Here is a 13,865-nt window from a genome sequence, read left to right as displayed (position 1 = left end):
AACATGTGATTTACATCCAACACACACCTGTGCCATTAGTGCAGCCACTTCTAGGGCCAATTCCTTACTGACAGGGAAGTGCCCTTGTTGTACCTCGTCATTTACTTGATAGGCCAGCAGAAGGCGCTCTCGCTCAGTTTCCCCCTTAGCCTGAGCTCGGAAGCACAGCCTACAGGGAAGATTGGATACTTTAAAACCCTAATCATTATTAAACTATTGGTAAAAATAAACTATGAGCGTATAAATGGAGACCACCGTTTTTCAAACATACCTGCTTTTATAAGTGAGACGGACAATCCGTGTTCCTTCATATTTTCCAGGATGAAGTTCTTTCAGTGCCTGCTCCCACTTAGAGATCACATCACAAATCTGCACCAGAAGATTACAAAAATAATAACATACATCACATAATATACAGACAAAAAAGAACTTTATAAAATCTCTAATATTTTATGTTCATATTCTACTTTATTGCTGGGCTGCAGGCAGTGCTCCAGGTCTTTGCCAGAGGGGTCGTCAGTGAAGAGAGCAAAGCCTGAAATCTGTGGTTTTCTCATGCCTGTCCTCTGGTTCACTGTGTTCAGGAACTCCTCCACGGTGGTGGAACCATCAAAACCTACAACCTATTGAGGTGGAGAAAGAGAAGATGGTATGAAGAACATTCCGAAAGCCTGTCCTGTATAGCAAAACGTTTTACTTTTATACATTCCATATCATATATCAAGGACTGGTTTACCCCTTGAATTAGCATGCATTTTTTGTGACCGGATCATAAGTGGTCAATGCTGAATACAGGTGTATGGGGGATAGAATGTTTTCTGATCAAATCACAACCATGGTATCATATATGGAGGTAATCAGAAACACGTGACCACATTGCATGTGTAATGCCTCTTAACTCTTTTCCCACCATAGGCATAATTTTCTATCATTTGACACTCCAGTGACAGAATTTTCCAGCTAAAAGTTGAAGACCAATCGAGTCGCAGCATCGTGACGAGGGATGTCCCAATTCGAAGACTCTTTTGAATGTAGCCAACAAATGTGTCCTTTATCTCCCGGGCCATAAAGCATCGAATGAGTGGATCCTTTGCAGCCTAGCCTATCCCAAGATTCATTGGCCCTCATTTATCAATTTTGAGTAGAAACGGGCGTATATGTTGGCGTAAGATTATGCTTACACTCATAGACATAATATATGTAGACGCCTCATAGACTGACGCTGCCTATTGGAGCGGACGTATCAGCGCGGCGCCATATTGGATGGGTCCTCAATGTGCCGCCCTCCGCATTTATTTCTACTGAGGAAGATGTATTCTCAACTACAATGATCATAACTCCCAGAGTTTTTACCGGATTTTCACACGGTTTGGTTTGTTACAAACTGCAGAGACTTAGTTATAATACAGGACGTTGTCACACAATGAAAAATTCTGCTTTCATGTAGAAAGACTTTGTATTACGAGCTTTAACTAAGACGTTAACTAAGACTAAGACACATGGTAGACTATGACATATTGATAAATAAATGAATTCTTATTATTGAATACATACAACTATATCTCCCAATCTTAGTTTTATGATCAAAGCTCTTCAGTCCTATTGTGGGGGAAAACATATAATGCAATGCAATAAAATGATTGAGAGATGTACAAATAAACATTCCTCAAAACACTGCTTTTTCAACAAACAAACAAAAAACATATGTATGAAGTCAAGTATAAGTTGCTAAAGGGCCTTTTATTACTAAAAAGTATAAGCTCTAAATCAGATGGCAGAAGGATTGTAGTAGATGGAGTACAGCCATTTTTTCAACAAAGTTTTGATAATGTTGATAATTTAGAAGCTTTAGAAATGTGTGTAACATATGATACTGTAAGCTTTATAGAGTTAATGTAAGGGCCACTGAAAGTGTTTGTGTGTACCTCATAAGTGTTGTTCATGAAGTGTACAGGTATACTGAAGGGCAGAGAGTGATGATAGGGGTTTCTCAACAGAATAGATAGAATTTCCATCCGTGAAGGCTTTGCTTCTCTTTCTCCATTCTGTAAAGTTCTCTCTACTGAGCGCTGGCAGTACACAGCATACTTCCCCACTTCAGTCCTGTGAGTGTACATACACAAATTCAGGCTTTCAAATACAAGTACATTAGACTTTACTGCGAAACCATTATTCTTGTCAGTACCTTGTCACCATCTTGGTTTCCAGTAAACATAATTTGGTGAGCATTAAGGACTTTCAAAAACATTTAAAAAATCGTACGGACCCCAAACTTTTGTGACTCTTATTTATGATATATTATAAATGTAAATTCTCAAAATATTCAGTAGTTAGAAATCCTTAATAATTATTATTATTATACATTATATATACAATTATAAATAGTACAACAATTTACAAACTATACTAACTATATTAGTATAAATTACTAATATAAATTTATATTTGGATTAGGAAGATTTAGGGCCAGTATGGCCAGTGACCTGGGATCTGCGTTCTGCTGCAGGTACTGTCTCAGGTACCACAGGAAATGGTGCTGAGGCAGGAAGAGAGCTACACACAATGACAACAGCTGCCAGCACTGAGAGAGAGAGAGAGAGAGAGAGAGAGAGAGAGAGAGAGAGAGAGAGAGAGAGAGAGAGAGAGAGAGAGAGAGAGAGAGAGAGTGAGAGATACACCACTTGATCTGATGATACAGTGTGAAGTGTATGCACAAATTTCACACTGACCTGTGTGAGGGCATAGTTGTGAGGAGTGCGGCAGTTGGTCTGTTTGATCAGCTGACAGTACATTTCATTCTGCAGCTCCGGATGTGTTAGGCACACCTGCAATGCATTCTGGGCCAGTGAGGTGTGATAATCAATTGAGGGAGACTCCACCAGAACATTGATGAACAGCTGGCATGACTACCAGGAAGAAGGGAAAAAAAAAGCATTTGTATGCATGTTGGTCAATGACACACCACTCACATTTTGTCCTATTTATTAATTTATACACAATTATATTACATGTTGTTCATAAAAAAATGTCAAATAACAGACAAAGTAAGTTCAGGTTGTAAAATATAATGTGGTTAGCCTGGATGCCAGCCAAACTTAGCCCCGCCCAGAACATTTTTAGGTCGGGCGGTTCGGTCTGGCCTCGATCCATAGAGGAGTAATTATCTCTGAACAGAAACTGTTCGGACCAATGAAATCATCAGGGCGGGCTTTAGACGATGACGGACAGATGATAAACAGTAACGTAATCATGCACGTCATCAAAGGGGCTTAGATTATATTTGTTCGAATCCTAAACGGAGAGCTTGTTTGTATATGCATTCACTTTCACAATTTCCCTCAGAAATGATGATCATGTTGGGTAAGTACTCTGTGTATCATTAAATTCTTTAATTTTTTTACAACACGGCTAAGATTGTTTATTTCAGCGCGTGTGCAGACAGGGTTGCCAAGATTTTACAACAAAATCCGCCAACTACTAGCCCAAAACAATAGCTTTTTTGGGGGTTCTCCGGAAAAAAAAATGGTGTTTGGGGGGTAAAATGTGTTTTATTTTGGCAAGGTTGCCTGCTAAAATTCGCACCCATGGGTCTATATATCACATAATAGTCGCTTAACCCGCGGACATAGAAAACAATCCGTCGCTTCGTTGCTCTGACTGGTTGTAGGTCTGTCCAATCGAGATCTTTCCTGGTTCAGTTGAAACACGCCCCATAATCACAGCCCAATGGAGCCGTATCAGACTCATATTCTGACTAGACTTGAGTATGACCATGTCAGGCTATAATGTGGTGTGACTGCCCCAAAAATGTGATATTTATTTAATAATTCATGATGTTTGTGCAAAAAAGCATATTTATTTAAGTTGGCAACTATGACTAACTTTGCAACTACATTTCAACTACTCTTAGTCATTCTAACTTAGTATTGGTAGAATGTCTGCTTAATATCTGATTTATTTTGATGATCCCTTAACAGACATTCTACTGACTAGAAGTAATTTTGCAACTATGACAACCTATTCTACTAACCCTAAGTCTACTAATAACCTAATGAGAATTCGCTGACATGTAGTTGCAAAGTTACTTATAGTTAGTAGAGGACCATCGTAATAAAGTGTAACCCGTTTTTAATTGCGTTCTCTTTCGTCTTTATTGTGAACACGCTTATTTTCTGACTCTTGCATTTGTGCTCTTTTATGACTTTAGTACACACAGGACAGTCCAGAGCCAAAATGAGGTAGGGGTTTATGGCACTACTGTCTCTGATGAGAACAGAACAACCAGCAGATGGCGTACACCTCACACAACACAATACCACACACAGCTGGTACTGTCTGTGCATGCAACAACATGCTTTACTTTCTTATTAACATTCCGCTTCTGTTCTAACAGAAATTCTTACAATGCAAATTAAATCAAGTCAGGATGTAGCCGTCAACCCCCCATTCATTACTTCAGAGTGGGGCATTTTCTTTCAGTATCAAATGACTACCTAAATAGCGCCTCTGATCTTCAAAGAGCACCGAGGGCTGCGCATGATGCTAGCTCTTGAGGATACGGCCATTGAACCGTCAATAGGGCATAATGTCTGGAAACCTCAGGAGAACAGGGTTCTCAATAGAAAACGGGAGCCTGGGGAGAAACTCTGAGCAACTGGAATGATCTCCAAACACCGTCAGCGATCCTCTTTGAACTCCAAATGAAATGTTTAGGCCTGTCCTCAAAATGAGACGTTACAGGGCTAGTGCCATTCCCCACACCAAGTGCTGGGAGCCACTTCTGAGGAGGAGAAACTAAATAGTAGTGATATACTACTAACTATATGCTTCCAGCATAATTAATAACAGTAGGAAAACACTACATAATGGTTTGTCACATTATTCATTCATTCAGATTCCTTCTACTTCCTTCTACTTAACAGATTCATTTACTGATTCATTTAGAGACTCTTTGCAGGTTAAGCCAGTAAGTGCGAGTTTTTTTGTGTTTTATGAGTCAACTTGCCAACAAGACGTGCTATTTGCACTTGGTGTAAATAGACACTCCGTATTTTAAAATGCAATGCATTCCTGTGATTTGGTGCTCAAAAATCATTTCTTGTATTTAAGAATGTTAAAAGCAGTTATGCTGTTAAATGTTTTTAATAATATTTAATGACCCCAAACCTTTCCGTATGAATGGCAGTGCTGTTGTGGCCTTTAAATACTATCAGGAAACAACCGATGTGGTCTTGTACAAGACACCTAACTCCTAATCGCTCTCGGAGTGGCACAATAAAAGGCTGCCCACTGCTCCAGGTGCCTGTGTCCATGGTTTGCAGTGTGTTCAATACTTAATGTGTGTGCACTAACTTGGACGAGTTAAATGCAGAAGACAAATTCCAAGTATGGGTAACTTGGCCTTCACCTCTCCTCACTTCACTTAATTTCACTCTTCACTTCATTGTATTGTAATATAATTGTCCAATTATATTACAATACAAAACACAATACAATTATATTTTATTGTGTATTCCAATTATATTCCAACTATTACATCAACCAACCTGCTATTTTGATATTGGCATGGTGTCCGCTAAGGAAATCACTATGTTTTTGATTCAGTTTAGAGCAGTGGTCCCATAACTTTTTAAGAGTAGTGTATATCCCCTGATGCATTTAACATCCTTCTGCATTCCACTGCAGTCACACCTTTTCCATTAAGGAACAATATTTGGCCCTTTAAATTGATTTTCCTTTTTTTTTTTACCTTTATAAATACCTTTATAAAATAAATTATGTTTTAAATAAAATGTTCAATAAAGAAAAATACAGTAATGGTAGAAACAAAAGTGATAATTTTAAATATAGAATGGTACAGTTATGACATCACTTTGTAGGCCAAAATGCAGAAGCGATTTTACATTTTCATTTAACCAAAACCCTAGCGTATCGATTCATGATTCAGATCGCGTGTCAAACTGCCAAACTGCTGAAATCATGTGATATTGGCGATCCGAATCATGAATCAATACGCTGATTCATAACCGATTAATCCTATTTGAATCTTTATATGAGGACTGAAAACAAACAGGGAAGAGAAGACAATGTTGAATAAAGTTGTAGTTTTTGTTATTTTTTGGACTAAAATGTATTTTGGATGCTTCAAGAGATTCTAATTAACTTACTGATGTGCATACACTTGGATACTCTCTCGGACTAAATATAAAATATCTTAAACTGTGTTTAAGAATCATCAATCATTAATGACATCAATTTCATTTTTGGGTGAGCTAACAAGAACTCACATGTGGTATTTTTTTAATCGATAGTCTTAATCGATCGCTATGCCCAGTCTGTGTCTATATTTGCTCTTCATGCTAGTAAGTGCTAAATCCCCTCTTTTACAAAGGTGCATTGTCGAGAATGGCAGTTATGTTGCACGATTTGCTAAGGCAGCATACTCTGCGCTCGACTTATCATATGCATGCAGCTCGTGTGAATGCAGCTTGTTAGAAATGCATGCTCGGTTTTAATGTTATATTAAAGTGGGGTAGAATTAAATAAACATTTGTGTTCCCCTGTCATCTCACATACCCCATTTTGTGAACCACTGCTTTAGAGTGTTTCACCCCCTTATTGTTAGCGGTTATATAGTTCATGTGTTCCCATTTGATACCGTAATAGAGATCCTTAAAGTTGTGTGCCAAAAAAACACTTTATTTTATTACTTGTAGTGTATCCAAATACTTCTTTTTCAAAAGAGTCGTTTAAAATTGTACAAGCTTGTATCTTGGTAAGCTATAGTTTAAAAGCAGCTTCTCCAACATGACTACAGCGCAGAGAGGTTTTACGTCAATTACAGCCAAATCCAGCTCATTATATCCTGTGCTATAATGAGCACAAGGCCTTCCATCACTGCCTTTGATCCTGCTGTGGGAGTCCACAGTAAGGACAGGACGGCACCATCAACTCTCAGGAGAGGAGGATGAGGACAACTTAGAAGTGTTTGAGAGATGAGAGTGATTCTTCAAGGAAGATAACAAGAGGACACTGAGCGTTTGTGAATGTGAATAAAGCAGAAAGAAGGATAAAGGACATTGAGAAAGTAAAATACATAGACAAGAGCGTTCACCTTAAAGAGCTTGAGAGCCTCCGTTTGAAGTGCCTCGGAGGGCAGTGTGGTGAGGGGGTACCGCAGACCCTCCTTACTGAAGCACAGCACTTCACGTTTCCAAAGAGCAGAGTCTGCACACATGAACACAGATTGAAAGACAAATTAAAATACGCAACAGCTGCCATCAGAACTGGTCGTAAGCACTGTCTGGGGTGTAGATGGAGTCATTCAATCTGTCGGTCCCAATTTTAAACCATCCAGTCTTGTCATGTGATTTGAGAAGCAGTTGTAGGAGTTACAATATAGATATTTAAAAGCAACCCCTGACCTGGGTCTTCATCGACATCCAACAGCTTGCCAATCAGCTGCTCGTACTCGGTACCCACCCTCAGGCTGGCACAACTCCCCGCCGCGACAGTCAGGTGGTATAGCCAGGTGTCCTGTGAGAAAGACGGCAAGAAACTGAGGCTGTGTTTTTACACCTGGTTTAAGATGCATCTTGGTTGATCAAATCACAAGCAGACCAGAGAGACAATCCTGTTTATACCTAGTGTTTTAATATGTGTTTTGTCCACTTTCAACTATTTCTGTCCTGATTTATTTGAGGGGAGAGGGTCTACCTAAATCAGGAATGGTGAGAGAACATTTTGCTTGGTACGTTTTTCATCTTCACACCAAAACTTGGGTCCTCAGACAACAATGTTTAAATCTCGCCTGGCTAGTGCGCTTCCCATTATGTTTACACATTGGGTCAGTGACGGAGAGTAGGTGGTCTTTTGTTTCCACATGACTGTCAAATTTAAATGCCAATTACTCTTGAAACTGGACATAAACTCCCCTTTAAACCAAAAGTCCTACTAGGAAACTCTTGAGTTACATTGCCTTAATGTGGGAAATTGTAGGAAAACATAGTAGGAAATATGATTTGAGTTCATATCCAATTTCATGAATAATGGCATAATTTCCAATTGGTATTTTCAAATTCATGCTCAAAGTTTTTTTATTATAATTTCACAATTGTATTATTTTTACTAGAATTTTTATCACATCAATGCAGCCTTAAATTTTTTTTTTTAAAAACATTACAAAATCTTACCAAACCCAAAATAAATAAATAAATAAAAATTTAAATGACTATTTCAGGTTTTATCAAGCGCATCCTCCCCTAGTTTCTCTTGAAGCCAATACGAAAGTGAATTAATCTGCAATTCATCGACTGGCCACTAGGGACAGGCTCCAAAAGTTAGCAGAATCTTATTGAGTCCCATGTTAAAATGCCCAACTTACAGCAGAAAAAAAAACTTGTTTAGAGCCTGGTACAAATAAGTGGTCTTCATGACAATTGTGAGTGGGTGAATTTTTTTATAACTCATACGTTGACATTATATAAAGCCTGAAAGTTCTGCATAATTAAGGGCGTGGCCATTTTGAGTGACAGGTGGATTGCCGATCTGCTGTCAGTTAGTCATCCTGTCACCTCAGCTCCAGCCACGTTCCACATCTTTTCCCATTATCAGTTATTCAAAAGTGATCAGACTCAAATTTTGTTTAATGCTTTTGAACCGAGTCTTTGTAGTTTAATAATACAGTAAAGTAGTTTCCCAACACAGACACCTTCACAGAAAATGTATTTGCATATTAATAAACAAATTTACATATGGATATAAATGAACATCCATATGTAAACGGATGAACAAATTCTAATGAACAAAATACCAAGCAGTGCTTGAGTAAACGCTAGGCAAAATTCAGATTGCATTTGTGGTGTAAGTGGTACCTTTTCTTGTTTAGTGCCGACAAGCAGGTAGGTGGGGCTTTGTTCTTTGGGATGGACCACTAACGTAAAGTGAGAGGAGAGGAAGCCCCGCCCACCTGCTTCATAATCCTCGTCTGAGTCACACGATCTGTCCACTTCTTCCACACGTGCTTCCCGAACACGTAGCTGACCCAGTGGGAACTGCACCAAACACATATTTGATCTCAACATACAATAGCATCATATGCATAAATTAATTTGAAAAAGAAAGGGGTGATGAATTGAGAAATCAACTTTCCCTTGAGCTTTTGATATATAAAAGGTCATGTTAATTTAAGAATATCATGTAAGTTTCAAAACTGAAAACTTCCTTGTTAGTCAAAGAAAAGCTTTTATAGACACCAGGCTGAGAAAACGATTGTGTGTTTCATCCTTATGTCATCGCGTGACGAAACACGCCTCTACAGAATAATAAGCACGTCTAATTCAGTAGCACCGCTCACCGACTCATTGGATCACGCTAGCCAGCAGCAATAAACATGCCAAAGAAGATAGCAAGATATTATGGAAGAACACAGTCGCTGCATAAGCTTCCTTCGCATCCTAATATTAGGAATGTGTGATGCTTCATTTATTTTTAATGAAGTTCCAGGTCACGTGGGGAAGACATTAGGTGTGTTCGCTTCATTTAACTGTGGAATCGTTTGTAAACAAGTCTCAGGTCGCGCTGGACTTGCAGACACAATGTTGTGCCTTCTATATTGGGTCTGACAGGAATGGTGCAGCAAACTTAGTGTGTGAGTAACCACGTGTGCGTGTGTGTGTGTGTGTGTGTGTGTGTGTGTGTGTGTGTGTGGTTCGCACTTATATCTACCAGTCGTGCGGGCCAAGTAATACAGAAATAATATTCCAATCAATAGCGGGTAGATGACAAATAAATCATTATTTTTCTTGATAAAAACATTTACGAGCCCTGTGATCATCATTCCAGTTGCCGCTTTCAAAACAATCCCTCATGTGAACTGAACGGACAGGGGAGCTGAAGCTCATTAAATATGCACATTTTCCTAGCCATGGGCATTTACTTCTGAGTCTCCAGTGCATCACGCCCATTAATACCCAGCATTCAGGAGAGAGACTCAAAACCAGTGTAGAAAATAGCCTATTACTTATTAGTTATGATGTTTTTTGAATGTAAAAACCACACAAATGTCATTAGTTCACCTCAGACAACAGTATATATTTTTTTAAAAAGCCAGTTCATTACACCTTTAAAAAAAACAAAAAAACAGTACACACTTTAGCTTTAATGAAAACTTCCAGATCTACTGACAGAAACTATATTTTTTCTGAATTTAAGGAAGCTAAAGAGATCTACCTTGTCATCCTGGTTACGGTAGTAGTAGAAGACTTTCCCAATCAAAGCACACCACACAAGCTTTGAATGACCATGTTTCACCTGTGGTAAAGTGAAAAATATCATCAGTGAAATGGAGAGACACTTCGTTATTAAGCTCATGGCCCAAATACATACATTCTGTGGTTCAATAATCAAACTTAAAATCAATGGTCAAATCAAATTCAAGTGGAAAAAACATACCATTAACATACCCATTTGACAAGACATCTTGAAAAAGTCAAAACACAAGCACATATACATACAGGGGGAAAAAATTAAGGTCACCACGAAAACAAAATCACATTTTTTTATGGATAATGTAGTATTTATTATAAATAATTTATCCGTGCACATCATCAATATTATTTATTAAAAATATCTTCCCCTCCCTCTTGCATGTTTACTGACGAGAGGCTGGGGAAACCTGTCAGATGCGATGAGATAACAGCAAGTCCCAAAGGACAAAATCAAATCTCGCCTTACTTTTTATTCTTGTTCAAAAAGACAGGTTTCACATGCAGAAATACATCACAATAGAGAAGAAACTTTCACAACTTCTGCCATGCTAACTTTAACCCGTTTAATCCCACCGGTCACAATTGTGACCGTAAATTTTCCTCGAATATTTTAGTGTTGTATTAAAAAGCAACTTCTATTATGAAGCAATTTTTCATTTATAATACACATTTAAGATGTCTACATGAGTTCTGGGCAGGTTTAACATTGCTGTGTAGTTTGGTTGTGTGACCACACACACTTATTTCTTGGTACTGCCATCTTAGCACAATGACAATGTGAAAGCACAGAAATGACAGGAAAATTTAAAGAATTAATCAAAGTTCATTTTTGAATAGCTCATTCATTTTTTGCACACATCATCATGACAGGGTCATCACAGGGTCATCTATACATACATATTGAAATTATATTAATACATAGTTTATTCTGTTGTCAGGATGCAGATAAATGAAGACGGTCACAATTGTGACCGGTAGTATAACACAGAATATGTCCCCTCTATGTCATTCTGTGTTATTCATATGAACTCTCTCACAGATTGAACTGAAAACTATCCATCCATCCATCCATCCATCCATCCATCCATCCATCCATCCATCCATCCATCCATCCATCCATCCATCCATCCATCCATCCATCCATCCATCCATCCATCCATCCGTCCATCCGTCCATCCGTCCATCCGTCCATCCATCGTACTTCTGTCTGTCTATACCTTTGTCTAGCTATACTTCTTTCTGTCTGTCTGTCTGTCTATCTATCTATACTTCTGTCTGTCTAACTAACTATACTTCTGTCTGTCTAACTAACTATACGTCTGTCTGTCTAACTATACTTTTGTCTGTCTATCTATACATCTGTCTGTCTATACTTCTGTCTAATTATCTATCCATCTATCTAAACTTCTGTCTGTCTGTCTATACTTCTCTCTGTCTGTCTATCTATACTTCTGTCTGCCTGTCTGTCTATCTATCTATACTTCTGTCTGTCTGTCTATCTATCTATACTTCTGTCTATCTGTCTATACTTCTGTCTGTCTGTCTATCTATATCTATGAGATATACCTTATAAACCTTATAAGATATACCTGGTAAACTTCCAAATTTCGGATTTACCAATTGGTGCTTCAATGTTCAAAGTTGCTCTTCCTAATATTTAGGAGTAATAACTACATGTAAGTGCCTAGATCTTTTCAAGGTTTGTTGGTCACCTCTTCCCCTCTCTTTGGCCAGACACGTTATTCAGTGAAGATGAACGTGTTACCTAGATTTTTGTATTTATTTCAATGGGTTGCAATTTTCATACCCCCAATTTTTTTTTATTGTGTATCATGAACAATAGAATTTGTATGAATTCTGTCTATGCTGTTTCCCACCGGTTACTATTGTGACCGAGTATAAAACCTAATGTTTCACTAACTTAACCAACATAAAATCAAAGAAGGCATACCATTTGTGTGTTAGGGAGGTCTAAGGACTAAATTGCATGTACTCACATTGCAGGAAAAAATTTGGGATTAAACATTACAAATTGAACTGTCTATCAACACCACACACACAGATATACACAGCCTGTGATCAGACACTCCCTATCATATACAGCCCAGGCTGGATGACCTCAGCTCTGTCCCAGCATGCACCAGCCATCCAGGAATCTCACCCAGCGATCTTCATGGTCACCTACTCATTCTTCCTTTAATCGCCATCGCTTCATTGCTTTATACGTGTCAAAACTCTTAAAGCTATGCTATTAAAATATGCATTTATATGTAGATATACTGTTCAAATACGATCATTCTCTCACCCAAAACCTCAATAACACTCCGGTGAACTCTTACCTTTGTTAGCCAGCCTCGCACCGTGGCCTTGACTTCTTTATCCATTGAAACTGGTCCACTGGCCTGGACCTTGAGAACATTCTGGAGAACTCTGATCCAGTCCTCCAGGATATTAGGGGAGTCTGCAGCCAAGTAAAATGTCTTCTTCTCTGTAATTAACTAGATGCAACACACACATGAGAAAAAGCTTGATACAGTGTTGATACATTGTGCATGCTTAACTAAGCTATTTGTTGAACATTTTACATGATGTGTGAAGATTCTAAATAATCCTGGCCATCACAAAATGTACAGTAGGATTTATTCCAATTCATGTGGTAACAGAAAAACACGTCCAGATGACCTACTGTAAATTCAAATTGCAACAGATGTGATGACACTGATTCAAGTTTGAGGAAATTATAGATAATACCCCATTATTGCTATTATTACGACTTTGAAAATCCAATAATGACAGCACTTGAGAGCTGAACATTCTCTCAAAACGCAAGCAAAGCTCATGTGATACCCATATCAGGCTGTTTCTGAAAGCCTCGAGCTGACAGATTTGTTAAAGGATGTTTAGGTGTATCATTGTGTCTCTCACCTGGAATGTCTGAGCTCCCTCACCGCGGGCTATATGACACGACGAGTTGAGCTCCATTTGGCCCTGAGGTTTCCGGATCACGTCACTCTGAGAGCAGAACAAAGGCAGATATCATCAGCGCTGTAACTCTAAACTTCCTTCCCTCACACACTCTCTCAAATACCGCCGCAGATTTGTGGAAAAGTCTACTCACCGGCGACTTGTAGTACAAGATCTCACCGTTCCTCAGAATGAACCAGCGCCTCTTCCACGCCTTTACCTGACTGGCCATTTTCAGCAAGTAACCTGTCTTTTCTAGAGTCTCCTATATAGAAAGACAAAGAAAGCTTTTAGTAGAAATCTTTCAACTATGAATGTAACTGGATTAGGATCGAGGTGAATGGGAATGCTAACAGACAGCTTTCTCAAGGTATTACAGACCTCCTTAGACTAAAACTAAAACATATGAAAGATTTGTCTAATGCATACAAATGTCATCTGAAGAACCTATACTAAAATGCATGGATATATGTATTACCATTGAAAAGTTTATTGTCAGTAAGATTTTATTAAATACTTTTATTATTATTATTATTATTAATTTGTCTGGCCATCACCAGACCAAGCTCAATTTAAGATTAAACATTGGTCTGCGGAGTCTGCTCTATATTTTCTACTGCACAAGAGCCGTGA

At 38.4% G+C, this 13,865-nt stretch overlaps 1 protein-coding gene across 1 annotated transcript in view; it reads right to left on the bottom strand.

Annotated features, from left to right (window-relative positions):
• The window catches only part of plekhh1 (pleckstrin homology domain containing, family H (with MyTH4 domain) member 1), a 56,394-nt gene that overhangs the window by 8,898 nt on the left and 33,631 nt on the right, over positions 1-13,865 (bottom strand). The window contains exons 13-25 of the mRNA XM_067455407.1: positions 13,387-13,497; positions 13,194-13,280; positions 12,608-12,766; positions 10,231-10,311; positions 8,874-9,053; positions 7,425-7,536; positions 7,115-7,227; positions 2,730-2,906; positions 2,484-2,581; positions 1,926-2,103; positions 468-623; positions 272-369; positions 28-169 (exon numbers count right to left, since the gene is read on the bottom strand). Of these exons, the coding sequence (XP_067311508.1) occupies positions 28-169; positions 272-369; positions 468-623; positions 1,926-2,103; positions 2,484-2,581; positions 2,730-2,906; positions 7,115-7,227; positions 7,425-7,536; positions 8,874-9,053; positions 10,231-10,311; positions 12,608-12,766; positions 13,194-13,280; positions 13,387-13,497 (1,692 nt within the window). The remainder of the gene's footprint in view (positions 1-27; positions 170-271; positions 370-467; positions 624-1,925; positions 2,104-2,483; positions 2,582-2,729; positions 2,907-7,114; positions 7,228-7,424; positions 7,537-8,873; positions 9,054-10,230; positions 10,312-12,607; positions 12,767-13,193; positions 13,281-13,386; positions 13,498-13,865) is intronic.

This window comes from Pseudorasbora parva, chromosome 10, assembly GCF_024679245.1.
Source record: "Pseudorasbora parva isolate DD20220531a chromosome 10, ASM2467924v1, whole genome shotgun sequence".
NCBI lineage: Eukaryota > Metazoa > Chordata > Actinopteri > Cypriniformes > Gobionidae > Pseudorasbora > Pseudorasbora parva.
The sequence above is the reverse complement of the archived record's forward strand: the minus strand, read 5'-3'. Positions and strand labels throughout refer to the sequence as shown.